At 42.9% G+C, this 21,321-nt stretch overlaps 1 protein-coding gene across 3 annotated transcripts in view; it reads right to left on the reverse strand.

Moving 5' to 3' along the window:
- Positions 1 to 238: 238 nt before the first annotated feature.
- KLF7 (KLF transcription factor 7) overlaps positions 239 to 21,321 on the reverse strand; it is a 68,388-nt gene continuing 47,305 nt past the window's right edge. For 2 of the 3 annotated variants that reach the window (XM_005306069.5, XM_005306071.4), the window contains exons 3-4: positions 8,447 to 8,570; positions 239 to 1,543 (exon numbers count right to left, since the gene is read on the reverse strand). In XM_005306069.5, coding sequence (XP_005306126.1) covers positions 1,492 to 1,543; positions 8,447 to 8,570 — 176 coding nt within the window. In that variant the 3' untranslated portion in view covers positions 239 to 1,491. Of the gene's footprint in view, positions 1,544 to 3,938; positions 4,022 to 8,446; positions 8,571 to 21,321 lie in introns of all 3 variants that reach the window. The other variant, XR_010591644.1, reaches the window with a different exon arrangement.

Raw genomic sequence — 21,321 nt, forward strand, 5'->3', positions numbered from 1 at the left:
ACCCATGCTACCAATACTTTAGACCGATCACTTGGAAAATCCTCAGTGCTGTGCACAAAAGCCAATCCTTCATTCACCCTTTAAATATTCTTACAATTTTTTTATATCAGTGGGCTATACCATCACCTTGATGAATGGGAAAGGAGGACTGTGATCTTTACTTTAAAAGATTAATGCTGAATGAAGCCACTTTATTTGGAAGAGGGTCTCACTTTCCCACTCTGGGACCGGAGTAGTATTTTTGGCTTTTTTTTTTTTTTTTTTTGTAAGATGCTTAACCAAAAGTTAGGCTTAGAAAATAAATGTTTGCAGGTGCTCTTTCAACAAATAAAAGTCAATGTTTTAAACTGGTCAATAGAATAACAAGAACACGCAACACAATTTGTCAATCACTGTGGATTGTAGCCAACATGCTCACATGGTGCTGAAGGAAATCTGTAGTCATGCCTGATTGGCCAGTCCAAGACAGATAAGCAGGTGAAGAAAAGAAGTTCTGAAGATCACTTGTTCATGGAGAAAAGATAAAATGTCTAAGCTTCCATATGAGCTTTTCAAGTTTTCATTAGACAAAACAAGAAGTCCTAGCTATGGCAATAAGGTGATGCCTATGGAGATATAACGTGGTGTTTCAGGGATTCTTTCTTTGGCTGCTTTCCAGTCATGCCAGCAGCTTCCATAATCCCTACCAGTGCATAGGGCATGCAATAGCTTAAAAAAAAGTTAACACAAAAATACCCAAACAAAAATATCATCCTCCATGAAGTCTACATAAACTCAGGCCAAACAGATGATGTATATGTCACAGGTGTCACTCCACAGTCAACTGCCATTAAGGCCATTGGTATTGACTTAAAAGGATCTTAATAGCTCAGTTCTAGGAAGAACCAAAACCAAGACAGATCAAAGTGTCTGTGAGAAGTTTGACGTGTCGAGCATTAGGAATTCTCAGACAAAGAATAAAGGAACCAAGAGGTTAATTTTGGCTACCAAACTGGGATTTGGTTTTCTAGGTCATTATTCCCCCCCATCTATTTAAAAAGAAAAGTTAGTGCTACAAATATGCAACTTGAAGACGACATATTCTCCTATGGAGTTGCATTGAGAAGCGAGTTAAATAAGCCCCTCCTACTTGCTGTCCATCTGCAGAGAAGCCTCTTCCATTTACTTTGATTTCTACTGGCAATAGCTGGAACCAAATCCAAGGGTGATGAAGTACTGTAAGCAATTGTTCTATCTTACTGACTTCACCTCTACCCCATCTCCTCTCCTGCACCTTCTTCCATCCAGCTGGGGCAAGGCATAAAGAACAGATGTATGTATTTAAGTATAGTTGGGTGCATGACAGTGTGAGTGTGTGGTCTGTGTACAGAGGTTTACATGTGATCAAGTTCTCTTCTTCTGCAAGGCAGCGGGTTATAACCGAGTTCCACCCTTCATGCCATGTCTTTTAGCTCAGCTGACATCTATGCCATGCTGACTGATTTTAGGTACTTAGATGTGTCTCTTCATGTGGAGGGCAAGATGGTCAGACCTGGAAAAACACCTGCGAAACAAACAAAATAAGGATTTTACAAAACAGGCCTTTCTGCTCCTCCACCATCATGCACAAGAACAATGTTCACCCAGGTTTACAGCAGCTCCCTTGAACATGCCACCTGTGGTCACAAAGTCAAGGTGACTTCCCCTCCACCATTCAAGATAAGTAGCTATGCTGGCTCTTCGTTAGTAGATTATGCTCCCCTCACTCCAACCCCACCAGATTCATACTGCTAGAAACTGGGCAATGGGCAAGCTAACTCATTAAGCAAGTAGCTGTAGTGATAAAATTAAATAATTTTGCATATTTTATACGGTCAGATTTTTCAAGTGCTCAGCACCCTTAGGTGTGGGCATATCTTCAAAAGACCTCAGCACCCACTTGGGCATCAAAATAAGAGGCCAGATTTGAGGGCTGAGCTTCTCATTTTGGTCCCTAAATCGAAGCAGAGCTCTGTTGAAAATAAGGCCCATAGAGCCTTCTCTCTGAGAATGAGTGCAATACAGATATTGATGAAGGTAGTACCACAACATCCCTGAGAGGAAGCTAGGCATTATCCCCATTTTATAGATGAGGACACTGAGGCACAGCGAGATAAGGAATTTGCTTGAGGTCCCACAGGAAGTCTGGCAAACCCAGCAACAGAATCCAGGTCTTTCACTTCCCAGTTCTGGGCTTTATCCCCCAAGGCCATCTTATTTTTAGTCCACGTGCAAAACATGCTGGCACTGGTACAAATGTAGATGCATGTTCATGCTTATGAAAGGTTCTCAGAATGAGAGCCCTAGAGAATGAAAACCTCTCTCCAATCACAACATTAACACAGTGCTTTGCTCCACCGAATTGTATTCACTGTGACTGAACTTCTGAGGACAATGGGCAATTCTTTCTTCATGGCCATTCGATCCTTGACCCTTCTGCTAACATTTCCAAAAGGAAGAGAGAACATTAATGCCAAATGTGATATGCTAGGAATTGGACTGAGAGCAGCAACTCATTTCACACTGGCCACCCAAATGCCACTATATACAAAGCAGCCAAGATTTTCAGAAGTGCCTAGTGATACCTTTTAAAGAGGACTGCTTCCGGAGGGCAAGTCCTTGGCACTTTCTGAAAAATAAGGCCCCTTTCAGATGCCTCAGACTGGGCACTCAAAACCTGAGATGCCCAAAATCGCTTGGAACTTTTGAAAATCTTGGCCTTCACTCTTGTCACCCTAACCTGTAAGACACTTTCTAAGTTATATTTAGTAATAATAAAAAGAATCCACCACAAATTACATTTGCTGCTTGTTGCCGGAATCTTAGCGCAGTGTACATTGTGGCAGGCCACTTCCAGAATTAACCTGTCTGTGATGCTTTGAAAATTCATGCACTGCCACACAAAGCAACATTACAAAATAAACACTGGCACACGCTATTTTTTTTTTTTAAAAAAAGCTTGTTGCTAGAATTTGTCATGCACGCAAACAGATTTATGCTGAATAAATTATGATCAAAGCAATAATTGAATTATCTGCATTTCTCAGTAAAAAGCAGGTAAGGAAATTAACTCAGTCATTGTTTTAAAAAAAAAAAAAGTTAAACAGGTCCCATAGGTGCCTTCAGCATAAAGCAAAGAAAGAATCATGAAAATCAGAGGGGAAAGACCTGGTAGTGCACTTAGTCTGTCCTTTTGTCATTATTCTCTGATTCTCTGTGTGCCGCCTCCTACTTGTATGCAGGGGTGAGCAAATATGATAAATGTTTGTAAGAGCAGAAAATCTGCAAGAAGACTACCTTCACCTACATGGCCAGATCCTCAACGGGTGTATATCAGCATAGCTCCAGTGTAATCAATGATGCTATGTTGATTCATACCAGCTGAGGATCTGGTCCATGCTTCTTTACAAAGCAGAGTAGGAAAAAATTAAAAAGAACAATTTTAGAATGGTATGGAGTTGGAATCCTGCATTCTTTTAAGTTCCAGGGTGAAGTATGTGCTTTAAATCTGGAGAGAGAGAGAGACACAGAGAGGAAAGCCTTACAATGGAGAGTGGGCTCACCACAGCTAGTATTGTCCAGCTGCAGGGTACCAAATATGTCCTTGGCCAGCCATCCCTCTCATCAGGATAGTGGAGAAAGCAGCATGCTATGGATATTACACCTGCCAAAACAAGTCTGGGTGCCAGGAAGTCAGGCACCAGCTGGCATTTTAGACTATGACCAGCCACAAGACCACCACCTGACCACTGCTTCTCTCAGATGCCTGCTAATAACCAGAAGCAATACTGATTAAAAGTTTGAGTCACTGACATGGCAAGATTTGTTAATGTTAATAACAGAACCAAAACTTTGTTTTGTATCAATAACGTTATGTTCTGGTCCAATATATTTTTACACCTAATAAAATGATACATAACTAATCCTGCAGGCTCTTTCCTGGCTAGTAATTCAGTTAACTTCATCTACTGGTGAGGCTCCTAGAGGAGGACGACAGTTTCAACTGGAAAAAAAAGTCAAAAAAGAATTAGATAACTTCATGGAGGATAGATCCATCAATGGCTATTAGCCAGGATGGGCAGGGATGGTGTCTCTAGCCTCTGTTTGCCAGAAGCTGGGAATGGGCGACGGGATGGATCACTTGATAATGAACAGAACAGGTAATCCCTTCTGAGGCACCTGGCATTGGCCACTGTTGGAAGACAGGATACTGGGCTAGACGGACCTTTCGTCTGACCCAGTATGGCTGTTCTTTGGTAAGTCCCCACAAAATTTTACAGCTAAATCCTATCCTCAAAAAGCCCAAGACACATCTGCAGCTATTAAGTTGCTGAGGTCCAGCCACATTTTCCCTTCTTGGAACTGGTGCTGGCAGTAGAGTTGGCCCAGAATGGGCAGTTGTCCTAAATAGGTTCTGAGATAGGGAAGGAAAATCCTGTGGATCTCTGGTCTTCCACAGGACAGGTCTCTGTCTCCACAACTTTGCCACCTCTGTAGCATTGCTGCATGTTGTACCCACGCCCAGCACGTACCCCCTCCAGGATTCAGAAAGGCTGCATGTGTCCCTGCATTGTTCCTAGCAGGGACAGCTTGCAAAGCATAAAAATATCATAATTCCTGAGGAGGCAGCTGGGATGGGAAGAGAATATAACGTTCAGCCATCTTTTTCCTCTGCCCAGATCCTGCCCAGTGGGACTTGGTCCTCTGAGCAATCTACCTACCCCTCCAGCTGTGTGGAGGGGAGCACATGGCTCTTCACTTGCAGTGAAGGAGAATACCCATTTATATATATTAAAATAAAGTTGAAGAGTTTTACATCACGTTTCCCTCAGTTGAACACATGTGACAGCTGTGGCCATGGGTGTCTCAACATAGGGTATGTAAAGTCACCCCGGTTCTGAAAAGCTTCTCAACTAATTCTTCGGCAATGCTAATAACCCACACGTTTATGGTGCCTCAGCCACCCTGGGGACTCTTTCATCTCCTTCTGGGCTACTTCAGCTCCCTCTGCTTTCTCCCCTGCCGCCTCCAAAGCACACACCACTCGCTGTACATATGCTGCTCCTCACATCGGTGGTAGTTTGCCAACCAAAATTTACAATACGATCTGTGTCCTGTAAGACGTGGGGCAAAACTAAATACTTCATTTTAAAGGATCCTGTTTTTCCAGAAGAAACTTCAGCTGTTAATCCCCTTTCATGACAAGGAGAGTTGTGTTTACACCCAAGGCCAAAGGTCCGCCACAAAACCCTCGGCACCCCGGTTTACACCAAAGACTGTGTGCACCTGAAATTTCGGTGCTTTAAAAAGACGTCACCAACGTTGTTTGAAAAAGAGAGAAAGTTTGTGCGCGTGCGCACTTGGGGAGGGAGAAAACAAAGTGACAGACTTCTAGCTTCTTGTCTCCCCACCCCCACTTCCTTTTCTCACTAAAAGTTATAACACCTGAATCGACCTATATGTGTTGTTTTTAAAATTGTCCTCTAGGCTAATAGCATGAATACAATCCAAAAGGCTAGTGGTGTAAACCCACAGCCCTGAAAGAGGGGTTTTTAATGGACTCGTTGATGGATCACACACATAAACACTCCCCCTACTGGTAGTTCAATCACCATTTTCATGCTCTGCTGGCCAAAGTACTCGCCTTCACCTCTGAAGAGTGGTGTGCAGTTAGTTTACACTACATCGACACTGCTGAAAGATGTACCTAAGGCTACTTAAAGCTCAGAAAACCAGGATGTTGACTGTAGGCAAGGACCCTTCTGTCATTAATGGCGGGTGAAAAGGAAGAAGTTAAAAAGAAATCTAAGAGGCAGCAATTTAGAGATGGAGAAATGGGATTCTCACTATCTGGGACCTTAATTCAGGAAAGCACCTGTTTAACCTGAAGCATGTGCTTTAAATGCTTTCCTGAATATGGCTGGACTGAAGTATGTGCTTAAGGGCATGTCTGAATCCAGGCCTGGAGTAGGGGGCGGTTAGCACACTTGGGAAGCGGGAAAGAGGAAGAGAAAGGAAAGAAAGTGTGAAGTCAAAGCAGGCCCAGCGAAGTAAAGGAGCCATCACTCTGAACCACTTTGAACACAGCAAGTCCCTGAGCTTCCCAAACTAGACTCGGTGAAAGGGTGGTGGGAAATTGATAGACAGATTACGCCACATATGATCAGTTTAAACTGGTGAATACTTTTTACCTAGCCATAGATGTGGTCAAAGGAGGAAAAACTGACAATTTTAAGGGAACAAATTCATAGAATAAAACAGCAAATAGAAACTGTGATGGGGGCTGCTATAGAAAAAACACTTAGAGAGGTGGTATTCTTCCAACTCGACATGTGACAAATGACTAAAGGAGATTGTGGTGTTAATAGTAAGTGGTGAGATCTCCTTGGATCTGAATGATCACAACTGTTGTCTTTTTGCAACAGAAACCAAAAAGGGTGGCTTGTTTGGGGGTTAAGGAATTGGGGGGGCTTGGTTGGTTCTTAAAGAGCAAAGACCAGCAGAAAGCAGCCTCTTACAATAAAAATAAAGAACACCAGAGATGCTTATAAAAAGGTAAGAATCCAGAGGGTTTGTGCTTGGTTTATTCTTTATCATTCTGAGCAAACAAGAGATAATCCAGGGATAAAAGACAGAGGAAGCCCTTGGTTGGGGGCGGGGGATAGAGGAGGATGAGGATCTTGGAAAGACAGGATGTGCAGATGATCAAATTTCCTTCCCATCAAAGGATGTGTCCCTGTTTATGTTCTATGTATCATTTTTCTGTGCATGCTCTTGGCCAGTCTGGTGTGCCCACAGGCTTTATAAACTCTATATTGTATTACAAACCATTTTCTTATCATAACGGAGAACCTTAGTGCTGCATTAAAAAGACGGGTAATTTTCTTAAGCCTCTTAAAAATATATATAAATAGGATTAGCCGGATAACATGTTCAGATGCAAGCACATTATTTGATTATGCCTACCCTGGATCCAGCCTTCACCGTGGGCATTGCCATCCTCCAGTTTGGGAGGGGGGTGTTATTGTCTGATAACGTCAGTACTGTCAGATATGATTCCTTGTGTAGTGTCTCTCTTGCTCCACCCCAATTATGTATTTATTTTAAAGAGCCAGATTTTCCAAAATGTTCAGCAACCACAACTGGGACCAGATACTCAAAAGAGCTCTGCTTCCATTCAGGCACCTAAATGAAGAGGCCAGATTTTCAAGAGGAATCAGCGGCCAGCAGCTCCCATTGTTCTGGATGACAGATGCTGAGCAGACGGCTCTGTAGGCAAACCCAGTCACCTCATTTTTTAGCTGCCCCAATGAGAGCTGTTGGATGAGGGTTCTTTGGAAAACCTGCTTTGGGTACCTATCCCTGGATCTTGGTGCTTAAAAAGACAGATGACAAAATATTAAATCTACAGTATCACATAAAATGGAGGTTGTCAAGTGTGTGATTTAAAGACAAGAGGACTAGATTCTCAGTCAGTGTGAATAATCATGGCTCCTTTGATTTCACCCAAAATCTTTGTGGCAACATTTTCAGATGTGCCTAAATCACGTAGGCACTTTTGAAAATGTTGCCCTTTGTTTCCCCAGGAACTCTCTCTCCAACTGCCTATAGGAAGAGAGGCAAACATAGGTCTGTGTGCTCAGTTAACTGAACCAGAAGATCAATGATAGATTTAACATGTGGAAAAGGGAAAATGCTGTCAGTCCCCTCGGGTTGGTTCTAGGTCTTGGGTGCCTTCGCCATTCACCTGAGAACCTGTGAGTGTCCCACACTCCCCATCTTAGGCTGTGTTGACTCGCTTGACCCACTGGTTTGTGAGGTTCGACAGTCCTCAGGTGACTTCCTTTACAGGGATAGGAAGCCAAGAGGTGGAGCCCAATCACAATTTTGTAAGCAAGGAAGGGCAGCTGCAAATTCAGTCTTTTGTTGTTGCCCAAGTCACATGGGATCATGGAGTGGGAAAGCCAAGATGTTGTTGCAGCTAGCAGGTTGGGTAGAGTTTATGTACATTAAAGCGAGATTTTGCTAAATAAAGCTGTGCATTGGGCCAGACCCTGCTCCGGTCAGAGTCAATGGCAAAACTCCCACTGACTTTGCTGGGACCACAATCTGGCCTTGACTCCATGCTTCTGCTTTAGGTATCCAGAAGAAAAAAAGGTACAGAAATTAGTTGCTGGTCTCAGCCCAGTTGCTAGTGGACAAACTTCCCCAAACCCCCCACCACTCCTGACACTCCTGCTGGCCACTGAGGAAGAGAGGGATTTCAGGGCAGAAAAAAAAACATTGGCGATGCGCTGTAAGGAAACATGCATTGCTGCGGTGTATGCTATGTGGAAAGCCAGAGGCTTTGGTCCCTGGGGGCGGGCAGTGTGCTGTCTTTCACCAGCAGTACATTTGCTTGAACACTAGATTTAGAAGGCTGCATTACCTGTCACAATGGTTGCATTTAAAGGGTTTTGCCCCTGTGTGTTTCCTGTAGTGCCTTGTGAGCTCGTCGCTTCGTGCAAAACGCCACTCGCACCCTTCCCACGAGCACTTGTAAGGCTTCTCACCTGCAGGGGGATGAGAGATCAATCAGCACTGCAATGAAATTACTGCTGTCTAAACCTTCCCGCCCTTTGCCCCACACCTGGCCAGCCAGCCCTATTCCCCATATCCAGCTGTACTGCCCACCAGCACCCATTCCTTTGCCCCAGCCAGCCAGGCCGTTTCCTCCCAACTAGCCACATAGGGCACGAGCACCACTGATTTTTCCCCACACCTTGTTGCCTAGCACGCAAGCACCAAAGACTTACATTCACTCAGATTCTTCAAATCTATGGCAGACTCCCAAAAGCAATTGACCATTCTGAACCTGTTTCAAGGCCTGCGGAAGTCAATAGGAAACTTTCCATCAACTTGAATAGTCTTTGGATCAGGCCCCAACTTCATTACATCTTAAATTCTTACCCTTCCTTGGTGAAAGAAATATTTCAAAACCGTCAGAATGTTTTGGTTCTTTTTTAAAAAAAAAAACAAAAACCCAAACACCCCCACAGCTGTGTTGCCGTAGGCTTGTTTTCAATTCCTTGAGTCAGCGTTGTGTGCACAAATTTGGTTATTACCCATGCAAGTGGCTATTCCTGTGCACAGATATCATGATTGCCCATGCATGTCAGGCAAATAGGTGTACAACTGCACATGTAATTAAACCCACAGTGCTTAAAATGTCACTTAACGAAAAGGTATTGCTCTAGTTCTGGCTTTCAGGAGTTGCCTTTCACCCTCCTACCCCCGCACCGGTAGCACTCGCATCTCCTTCCACCCAGACCCCACGTCTTGTATCCCCACTTAGATGCACCTGCTTAGTTGATTATAAAGTGCAAATGATGTTTTTGGTGCTGCAAGCGCAAGAGGAGAAGGGTTCTCTTTAAATCAGTTAATCCCACAGGCGATTGTGACTGATTAGCACCTTTCCGACCATATGTTTATCAGCTGTTATCCCGCATGGAACTCTCTCTCATGCAATTCCCTTGAAGTCAGTGGGGCTGCAGGGGTTGGAAGTCAGTGCAGAATCCGCTCCGCTGTGTTCACTTTCCCCATTTGATACCACAAACCAGCTTCTGGGGGTCAAATGCAGCTCTGGTGTAGCACCCATGACCTCAAGGACGGTACTCTCCATTTTAGAATGGATGTTGTCAAGGTCCAAAGCTTCTCCCCCCTCCCCCCCATGACCCCTTTCTCTATAGGGGGAGGGATAGCTCAGTGGTTTGAGCATTAGCCTGCTAAACCCAGGGTTGTAAGTTCAATCCTTGAGGGGGCCACTTAGGGATCTGGGGCAAAATCAGTACTTGGTCCTGCTAGTGAAGGCAGGGGGCTGGACTCGATGACCTTCCAAGGTCCCTTCCAGTTCTAGGAGATGGGATATCTCCATTATAGGCCTGCAAAGTGCGTGCGTGTGCACAGACTGACCACATCGCCTCAGAACAAATGTGTGAATGCTCTTCTACTACATTGCAGCCATGGCACTATGCCCAGCCCTCCTGAGCAGCCCAGCAATAAGAATGCATCCAGCCTCTTAGGGGAGGTGGGGATGAGTGAGAACACATTGAGGAAACAGATTTCATTGTTAAGCTTCAAAGGGGGAATTATTAGCAGGGAGGGAAAGTTTTTTTTTTTTTTTTTTTTTTTAATTCTGAAAATTGCTAAGAAGGCGCTTCTTTAAATCTCTCTCTCACTCTCAGCAGATTTAAATACCAAATATAGCGTGTCAGGTCTCCACGTGTCATGTATTGACCACAGAGTATATTCAGCAGGCACTAGAGAGAGATCTGAATACGTTATAGTCCGAAACTGGGAGCGCCACAGTAAGCAAACGGGACAAGTCAGAAGAGTGTGAGGATTAAATTCATTGCTGGTGTAACTCCATTGACTGCAACAGAGTTGCCCCAGGAACTGATTTGGCCCAGTACGTGTAGGAAAAGCTTCTCTGTGACTAGTCATTTACCAAACATTATTGATTACAAGCTAGGCTCTGCAGCTCCAAAGATAAAGTGGAAAGCTGCCACGGAGAGAAGAGGAGAATGGGCTGGGATATCTACCAGAGTTCAGCAATTCAAGCCTTTTATCCTCAACTCAGGTTTGAAAAGCAAAATCCATAAAAAGATGCGTTGCATCGGTCCTATTAGAAGAGGAAACCCTACATGAGGCTGCAGCAGGTGGAGAAATGCCAGGCACAGATCGATCCATCAGTCAAGCAATCACAGTCTACAGGCCCTAAAGAATAAAAGGTAGTGGATGGGGGAGGGTTCAAGGAAAAACAAAAAAGAGGCAGCAGGATTTTCATTTCAAATCACATTCTCCCTGAAGCTCAATCTAGGCAGGTGCTGGGTTTTTTTTTTTTTTTTCCAGAATACCATATGAGAGTGTATCAAACAGAGCCCAAATATTTTAAGCCAATTATGAACATTCACCACATTGTACAGCTCTAGAGCACACGATCTTAGAACAGCAGGTCCCTCGTGCGCTGCAAGACCTAGGCCAAAGAGGCCAATGAAAGACGCCTACATTTGTAGATGCTGTAGTATTTAGGATGCCCTAATTCTCTTCTGATCGGTGTGTTTGTCCTGGCCATTTTTGGGTTAGACCGTAAAAATAAAAGAAATCCTAAAGAAACCGCTGGCTGGTAACAATGAGAAAATAGAAGAAACATAGCACAGGCTGGATTGGAACAAGCTAGATCCATTGAGACAAATTTGTTGAAAAGGAGTTTTCCGTTCAAAAAGCCATTCAAAGTTTTCATTTCCATCAGCGCCTAGATCATGGGCCTGGTGGTGATTCCCATGTGCATCTCAGCCGTGGCTCGGACACTGCCCCCAATGCTGACCCACCCAAACACTGCCCTCAAGTGTGCTACAGCTCACATGCTCTCCCCTAGAGATCCAGGGCAAGATTTGCATGCGGCCCTGTGTCTCCACTGGCATAGAAAGTGGACAGCCAAAAATGACGCCCCATATTCTGGATGGTGGAACCTTCAGCTGCTGCTCTACTGGGACAACTAACACGTTGTTTTTAAAAGCAATACACCACAGTAACAAATTGTGTGTGGGGGGAGGTAATTTGCATGGTGAAAATCATTTAGTTTGTGTGGCTGCAAGAGAAGAAATGCCTTGCTCGCAATGGAGACAACAAGACAGATGTGTTTCTGCGTGGCTGTGCCTTTGTTGCATACGTTACGGAGAGAGTGAGAGACGCTAACGCTTATTCAAAACTGGCAGCTACAGACAGCCTAACGTACAATCGTCTACAGAACAGAAGGGTTGTTAACAAATACTGTGGTCTTTGCCTGAAATCAGCGAGCATTATGACTGAAGCAGGATTTGTCTAATTAACATTTGCCAAGTGCTTTCATAATGTAGTGTGCTGTATTTAGCTTATTAGAGCCCAGCAGTAATTCTGTTAGGCTTGTCTAGAATACACGTTTGGGTGGGATGCTATGTATCTCTGTTGTCTGTGCTCTGGGGCTCTGTCCCCGATGTGTCTTTGCATAGCATAGAGTCCGGTTTTGTTTTCAGATTCCCTTCCTCTGTAACATTAACCGTGTTCTGCCAAATGTCAGACAGCGCTCCTTTGTGCTCCCAGGCAGCCTGCTTGCTTACAGTCAGCTGTGTGGCATAACAGAAAGGCAAAAGAGCCTGTGACCTTTAAAGCCATGTCAAAAAGGGATCCTTGCCCCACAGACCTAAAAGAGATTAGCTTCCCCCACCCCCACATAGCAATTTTGAAAAGGAGAGTGTGGGGGTAGGGAGAGAGTTCCATGAGAATCTCTGTGCACAAAGGATAAAAACTAACTGTATCTTTTCATTGCTGCTTTGGTCTTACCCATTGTAGATAAAATTAAATGCCCCTCTTGGCTACTGGTCCCACAAAGGGTGTCTGGGAGTGGGGTGTCCCTCTGATCTCATTAGTGGCAATGGTAGAAAAGAATGGTGAGAGATGAATTCCATGTGCTCTTCTGTTTCAGTAAGAAAGTACATGGAGAAATCCTGGCTCTACTGGAGTCAATAGCAAAACTCCCAATGACTTCTAAAATAACAATAAATGAATAGGCCAGGAATGAGTGCGCACACACACACACCCGCAACAGTCAAAATATTTCGGTTGCAACGTCTTTTGTGAAATCATGATGTTTATTTGAAGTAGTATTAGACCCTGATTTGTGCAGGAAGATCCTTGCGTTCATGGGGTCCACATGCACACTGAGCTCTTTTCAACATGCAGGCATAAGTCCCTTATGATCTCTCTCAATTCGCCCCTGTGAGACAGAAAGGAGACTCTCTTCAAGTGTTGTGGAGTCTGCCAAAATATTTTAAGAATGGGGAGGAGGGGGAAATAGATCCTTGATGACGTACATTTTGAACTTCATTTAAATTAAAAAATTATCACTTTTACTCTTCAATACTATGTAAAGGCACCTTTAAAACATAAAATTAGAAAACCTCCATAAAAAGTCAGCATATGCTCTTCCACTGTAACTTATTTTCACACAGTTTCAGGACCCACAATTGTGTATTTTTCTAACGGGTACAAAACTGGAAATTCTCTTTCTTTCCCTTTTTAAAAATTGGAGATAAAATCAGATTATTTGTGAGAAAAACAATTTCAAAAGCCTGAGCTGCTAAGACATTGTGTGGGCTGAGAGTCACTGCTAGAAATTTGTGTTCCACTGGCTTCCGTGTAGAGACAGTCAAAGGTGAACTGCAAAGCAAAACTGAATATGGAGTTAAATGCAGGCTCTTTCTCCTGAACTCCTCCCCTAAGCAAACTGGGGGGGGGGGGGGGGCGAGCAGCAGGAAGCTACGTCAGTAGGATCAGGACCAGAGCAGCCTCCCTAACTTTTTAGAGAACCTTGTAATAGTTCTCCTTCCCACCCCTTCTGCAAAATCCTTAGTACCTGCTGTTTCACAGACAGTAGCCTAGAAGGGGCCATCACACACAGCAGAAGTGCCAGTGTCACTGAAACCCATGCAATCCAAGGCATAGGTCACAGAGTAACACATTCTGGGATTGCTTTAGTGAAACAGGAAGTAACAAGAGAATTCCAGATGGGGGTGTGGTGGGGTTGGGATTTCAGTGGTGAATGATTCCCAACCCACACTGCCTTGAGGAGATGTGTAATACATGAATTTGGTTTTGCTCGCTGTTTGTCTTAATAACAAAACCCTATTGTATCACAATAAGAAGCCTAATACAATAATCACATTATATGTATCTTACATTTACCTTTCATCCCAGAGAGCTTTACAGCGTACCAGTGAACCAGAGCCTTTGCTGGAGCAAGGGTAGTAAACAGGCAGAATACCCAGCACACTGCACAACAGGAAATGTTGTTGGTCAAGAACACTAGATCAAACCTTTATTTCTATGAAAGATGCCAAATGATCTTCAGCATCAGCATGTTGCAGAAAGGATGACAGATTTCAAGGACGCCTCCAAAAGACTCATACCTTAATAATAAGCCTATTTGTGCCCTATGCACCACCACTACCCACCTCTCATTTCACTGTGCACATTCTACTCCATCATGGCGCATGGGGTTTTGTGAACCCCAGTCTCTCTAGAGACAGATTTGGAGTAGTCCAAGATCCTTTGCTGGCTGCCCAGACAAAGTTTCAGGTGAGGACACAAGTTACAATTGTATGGCTCACACAGCTGAGATGGAAAAGTCTCCTGAAAAGACACATAGACACACACTCTAGAGGTTAAATATACAACCTCTCTGTCCTGCAACTTGTGTGCCTCTCCTCAACTAAGTAAAAGTGAAACTACTTATAAAATCAATTTCAGCTTCTCTTAAGGTCCTTTCATTCTTCTAATTGATTTTCACTGAGAAATGGAAAATGATTTTTTTATTTAATATACAAAGGACTAGAGAGTACTGGACAGTATTGAACTGTTTCATCATTCTTTTCTGCCTATACAAGAATTGTTTTATTCAGTACCATTTTGGCACCAGCCAGAAAGATAACTACTGCCTCAAAGGTGACAGTACAAAGCAAACGGACATTAGGCAGAATGTGACAGGAGTGTCAAATACACCATGAGACAAGGTTGTGACTCTTTTTAGGTCAATAGGGATGATTACGTGTTAAAATTAGAGCTGATTTGCATATACATGGTATAGATTTTTTCATCCCAAAAGTGCCTGTATAAAGGTGGCTATATTCATGCCCATTTTAGAAGTGGGGAAAGAGAAATTAAAGGCCCAATAAGAGTCTTTCACACACACAGCAGTTTTCTGCACGTAGTCATTCAATGCATGAAAATATATTATTTGGATTCTACCTTATTTCCTATATACATACACCTCCCCCCCCCCCCCCCCCACACACACATACAGGTGTATAACCAACAAGGTTCAAAGCATGTAACTAATTTCAAAGAAAGGAAAATATTCCATTTTCTACCCTCCTTGCAAAGAAGCATTTATTAAATATCCATTGTCCATCAACACGTACGCTGAACACAAAGCAGCCTGAGGAATACCACGTTTATTCTCCCATAAAGCCTTCTAAATTCTGATTTTCTTTTAAATATAGTCTAATAAGCTTAGCCAAGGAAGATGCTCCAGGATTCTGATGTGTGCTCAGAGCAGAAGGATTTAGTTTAAAGAGCAGGACTGGGGACACAGGTGCCAGACGTTGTGTAGAATTTGCACTTATGCTCCATTAATTGCCAACATATCCTCCCCCCACTCCCCGACCCCTCGGGAGAACAGCAGAGCAGCAGGCCCAGACTGGTACCCAGCAGCAACACCAGCAGCAAAAGTAGCCAATTAGCCTCTAGAATAAGTGTGCGTGGGGGAAGGGGGGAGCGGATTCAGTTGCCTAGCAACCAGAGAGCAGAAACAGCTGTGTAGCAGGCCAAGGTTGGTACCCTGGCAGTGACTGCTAGCCAATTAGCAGACTGCATTTAATGCTGATGTGGTTTCCTGGTAACAGGCTGTACAAATCTGTCTGTTGCACTCTCCTCCTCCTTTCCTCATATTTTCCCCCAGTCATGCTAGGTATTGCTGTTTGCCCTAATTACTGATTCTCCGCTGCTTCAAGCTGCCATTATTTTTGTCCCCAGAGAGGTTGGAAGAACTTAAAAAAAAAAATCTCCTCTAATAAGAGCTTTTAGTTTCAAATTCAGTTTAGCTCTAAAAGCTCAAGATGCAAGATGAGGTGACCACAGCAAAATAAACAGATGAAAGGGGAGGGGGGCAAAACCTCAAAGATTTCAATTCACCGTGAAAGATTTTTCCAGGACCCTACAATAGATATATATTGTTTGCAAGTTACACTGAAGAGCCAGTAATGAAAAGGGCTATTTATAACACACCATAAATTTCCACAATGCACAACTCTGTGGCAAAGATCTATAGTGCGTGGACTTTCGTTTTGTGCATATAGATTCTCTGAGAAATTCCAGGCAACACAGGAAGACTTATCAGTGATTAGAGCTGGTGGAAAAATGGTTAAATATTTTCACAAAAATATGCTAACATTTTAAATTCTTTTTAGTGCTGCAAGTTTTGAAAAGGGAACATATTTTTTGTTTGAAATTCTTTTGTATTCATTTGTACCCCCTTTTTTCCGTTTGCCTCTGAAAAATAGGGAGGAAAAAAGGAGGAGAGGGGAAAAAGGAGACAGGGAAAAATCAAAAACTTCCTAGAATTTCTCATTTTCCAGTTTTATAAAAAAAAATCTGATTTTTAAAAAGTAAAAAGGCCATTTTTGAATGAACAAAAAAATGTGGTTAAAAATGTTGAATCATTTCTACTATGATGCCAGGCTGTAGTCTTTTGCTACGGTGTATTGTGCAAGCCAATTTAAGATGGTTTAGTTCAACATGCATGAACTCTTGGCTGGGAAGTTTATATTAGGAATTGTATTATTTCATCTGGATTTTGGAAACAGGCATGGTTAAGTCTCTTCAGTTCTAAGGGAGATGAGAACCCCAGCTCATAAATCATCTGGAGTAATTAACTCCATCAAGTGTAATTAACTATGTTGTGATAAATAATGACACAAATGCACTAAGAATGTGTATCATTTGATGACTTAGAAACTTTACCAGGTTAGTGACCTTATGATAAGGGGGGGGGGGAGAGAAATTTATTTATAATGATAATACCCATTCGCTAGGCCTGATCCAAAGCCCACAAAGTCAGTGAAAAGACTGTGCCATTCAGGGTACTCCGAACAACACTTAAAAGTGCTAATAAAATTGTACTAATTGTATTGCACATGTGTGAAGAGCAATTTTCAATGAATCATAACTCAGTCAATCCAAACCAGTTTTCACCAGGTATGCTTCAAGGTATGTCTTCTACATAAGGGCTATTGCCATGACCAATACCAAATTTCCAACCCCAGTCCTTACAGTGTTACAATTTTTAAAAACTGTTTTCTAAGGGGAAAGTGTTTTCCTGTCCTGTCCCTCCCCAATACTCCTGCCTCTTTTACAAAAACAACATTTTTTGCTCAAACTTTAAAACAAAACAACCACCACTCCCACTGGGTAAAGACCAAGCACCTGAAAAGGTGAACGTTTTGCAAACTAAAAGGTGACTGAAAGCTTATGCAAGAAGCCGTAATGTCTACTGCTAGCTCAACATATAATATACTAAACAAAAATATACACGTTCTATTAAATACACAAGCATTTATATACAATCATCCACCTTTAAATAACATTTTGCTTCCAGAAGTCTCTACTGCATTAATAATCATGTATGGACATGGGAATTGGCCTACTAGGACTGCTCAATTGTCCAGCTATCCCAATATCCTGCTGCTTCTGTCAGAGGTAAAGGAGCAGATGCTTCAGGGAAAGGTGTAAAATCCCTATTATACTTCTGATTGTGCAATATTATACTGTGAGGGGACAGTTCATTCGGTGCCCAGCTGGTGATCAGCTTTTATCTTGAAACATGAGCCCTTAATAAGGGTTATCTTAGCTAGTAGAACTGCAGATGTTTTCCACTGTGGGCCCAACCTTCAAATCTGAGTTCAACAGTTAGGTGCCTAACTAAAGGTTTAGATGTCTAAAGTAGCACTTGCATGCCTAAACACAGATTTAGGCATCGAACTGTAAAACTCTAGCCCATAAATATCTAATTTTTTTAATTCGTACTCAGGCATTTGCCTCAAGATCTTGTAGCAATAAGTGGCATGAGTTAATCAGATGTACCCCCCCCCCAAAAAAAAGAAAAAAAAAAGAGTATTCTCTTCTGTTTTAAAATTGATTTGCAAAGCAAAACAATTGGGTTTATGCCCTTTTGGGCTTCTTTGTAATGTATAAAGATGGCTGTGAGCAGAGAAAGACTTAAGCCTGCTAGGCTTGATTCCCCAGTCATACAAAGGTTTTTGCATGCCCTCTAAGAAGTCTGGATAATTTGGGTTGTACTGTATGCTTCTACCTTCTCCATTCCAAACTGACTAGTCTATTATTTAAACTCTCCTTAGATGGAAGCCCCTGTCTCTTAATCATTTTTAATCCATTACAGCACATGATCGCTTACTCTTCGGTTACCAACATTCCTTGCACATGGCCTTAAGCAACAGCTTCTTGAAAAGTAAATAAAATGATCCCCGCTGGTTCTAGACCCTGTCCTGACCACACGCTCCAACAGCTACAGCAGGTTAGAAAGGCACAATTATAACTTACAAAAACAATGCTGGGTTATCCCCAACCTATCCAGGTCCTTTATCTGTCTTTAAATTAATTTTCCCAATGGGTGCTAACGTAAGGTTCACAGTTCTCTGTTACCCTCAGGCTTCTGTTTCAGTGTGGACGCAATACATGGGGCACCATCCACTACCCAGGCACTTCACTTTCAAGCACATTGTTTTGTTAGTGGCTCAGATGCTTCAACCTTGGTTTCCTCTGAAATGCTCAGATCAGTCACATCCAGTCAGTGATGTAACTGTGACTGCATTTTAACAACTTCAGTTGTTTCCATCTCTGACTGGTTCTCACCTTTGCTAGGTGTGAAAAGCATTCCCAGAGTAGAGATTTCTCCATCATCCTCTGTTGAAAAAACGATGCAGAGAAACAGTTTAGGGCCAGACTCAAATATCCTTACTCCTGCTGAATGGCGCCTGACTCTGCAGGAAGTGCCATTGATTTCAATGGGATGGTTCAAGGAGTAAGGTGACACCCAAAGGGAATACAAGTATCAGAATCTCCCCCTTAGCTTTGCTGCACAGTGCATTACTTCCCTTTGCTAGGTATTTGATTGTCTAGGCAGAAGTTATTGTACCCCATTACTCTTCTCCTACTAGGTTCAGGAATGTTGTTGCTATCTAGGCCTTGTCTCCTGGCCAGATCACTCTCGCTCATCTCTTCTGCTTTTAAGTGGCTGGTGTTGGTATCTGTATTTTCCATTTGTGATGATGTACCTGGTTCCATGACCTTATTTTTGCTGATGCTTCTTCAAAGGATTGCTTCTGCTTCTCCAGCCCCAGCTCTTCTTTTGCCAAAGCCAAAGTTATCCCCTACTACTGGTCACATACTTTTATTAAATCTCCTTAGTAGATATCATGCTCTGTCCCCTAGCTCCTATATGAGAGAATCTTGTGAAACCTTAACAGTTCACAACTACGTTTTGTGTCCGTAGAGCCTTTGAATCCAATGATCTCACAGGTTAAGCTTCCCATCACCTCCGTGAGTTGGGTATGTGAACACAGAGGCACCACAAACTGAAATGCAGTTACACTGCAGGAGAAACACGACAACTCTTTAACAATGCATAATCCCACTACACAACGGGAGGTGAATTGAAACTGCAGGGAGAATTTAGGTAAGCAGAAAGCAATTACCTGAACTTCATTATGGCTGGGAACACAGAGTTAGCATCTCTAGCTTTACAGAAAGTGCCATGGGACCTTAGATTACCACTGGAGGTCATCTATTCCAAGAGTCGGCATCTCCAGCGGTACCATGCCCTCTCAGCTCACAGGGAAGGGCAAGGGAATTATCTTCCTTGTCTAGGTCCTGGTCCCAAGCTGCCCTGCATGACAGCAAACAAGGAGCCCCCATGGCATTGCACTAAGCACAACCTACGGAGTGACTTCCCTACACCCAGTCGCCAGACTTCTGTGGAAAAAAACTCATCAGTTCCACACAAGGCTCCTCCCACCGCCCATCTGTACCATGACAGGATTTGGTCCTATCAGAACGAACGTGTATTTCAGAGAAGTCACTTGCTCAGGAGAAAGTCTTTCACCCCTCAGCCACTATTTCTAATCCAGCTCAGGACAGCGGTGACCAAAAGCAACTATGAGCCAATGGTCATATCGAGATCTATGTGAAATGAGACAAGGGTCTCATTATAAGGGCTCTGTCCCATTACTTGAGAATTGTTGTCCATGTAATTGACTCCTTTATCTGCTCTGCCTTAGCAGAGACTAAGGACTGAATGGGTATGGAGATAGCTACCCAGGGACACGAGAGGTGGCTCCTGTACCCTGAAGCAGATTGGCATGTCACATGGAGGACCTTGCATGGTGCTGCAGCTGGTCTGTAGAGGAAGTACTTACATTTTAAAACTTTTTCTGTCTATTGGTAATTTACGTCTATGTAGATATTCTCCTATGATCTAGTACCTTTGAAGGGCCCATTTCCACAGTCACAGCTCTCACTGGCATAAGACTTGGGCACTTTCAAAAGTGAAATGGCAAGGTTTTTCCAAAACTAGCTGAACATTAAACAGACTCAGGAAGGGAAAACTCAAACTAGGCTCATTTAAATCAGTTTAGATGAATTCTAGTTTCACTTCTATTCAAATTACAAAAAAACAAAACCAAAAAACCCCTTCAAGTTTAGCAATGCAAAAGTACAGCCAACTACTCCAAAGTAAACATAACCAAGAAAGGATTTCGTCTCACTAAGTATTCCCACTGTTTCTGTTGTCACACATAGGGAAGCTTGGAATTATCTGTGACCAAGGTCTCCCTTCCAGCCCTCCCACTTCTCATGTTGCTAACCCCTGCAGATTATCTTCTAAACATCACATGAAGCTGTGAATCTTTCTTTTGGCACAGCAGTAATCCTGGGCCAAAGGCAGGCAATCTCCTGTCTTGATTTCTTCCATGCTGCCAGTGCAGCTCTTCCAAATTTCTTTCCCCAATTTGCTTTGCTTGGCTATTCATATCTTTCTCCTCTTGCTTGGCTGGCTTTCTACCCACTTGTGCTATCTCATTAATACAATGTAGATATTACTTCACAGGCTAATGCTATCACTGGTCTTGCTGTCTCATGCTATCAAATCATCTTATTTCCCCAATTATTCCTTGACTTCCTATTCCTTCCCGTTATCTCTCACTCTTCTTACCACTATTCCTTCTTCTCTTGCCCTTTCTAAATACTATACTTTTCCTCTTCTATCCCCTACTTTTTGGAAATCTCTTCCCCATTGTCATCTTCAAGCCCATCTCGAAGCCTTTCTCCCTTCCTATTGTTTAATGCTGCTTCTAATGATCTGATGTCTCCCTTTTCTTCTTCTTGTAACTCTAATAATTTGTTCTCATGCAGTACCACTAGTGGTTGGTTTGTTTGGGTTTATTATTCTTACGCAGCACTTTGGATAAAAGACACTATATAGTAAAATGGGAAGACAATGTGAGACAGGCTACTGCTTAAAGCCCTTAAGATACCTGGGGAAATGAAAGCACTGGGAAGTTAGATCTCACCAGATCCTAATTTAAAAAAAACAAAAACCTGAAGTCCCCAGAACATCCCAAAAGACACACAAAGGAATCCTGAGCAGGATCTATC

This window comes from Chrysemys picta, chromosome 11 (genome assembly GCF_011386835.1).
Source record: "Chrysemys picta bellii isolate R12L10 chromosome 11, ASM1138683v2, whole genome shotgun sequence".
In the NCBI taxonomy this organism is placed as follows: Eukaryota; Metazoa; Chordata; order Testudines; family Emydidae; genus Chrysemys; species Chrysemys picta.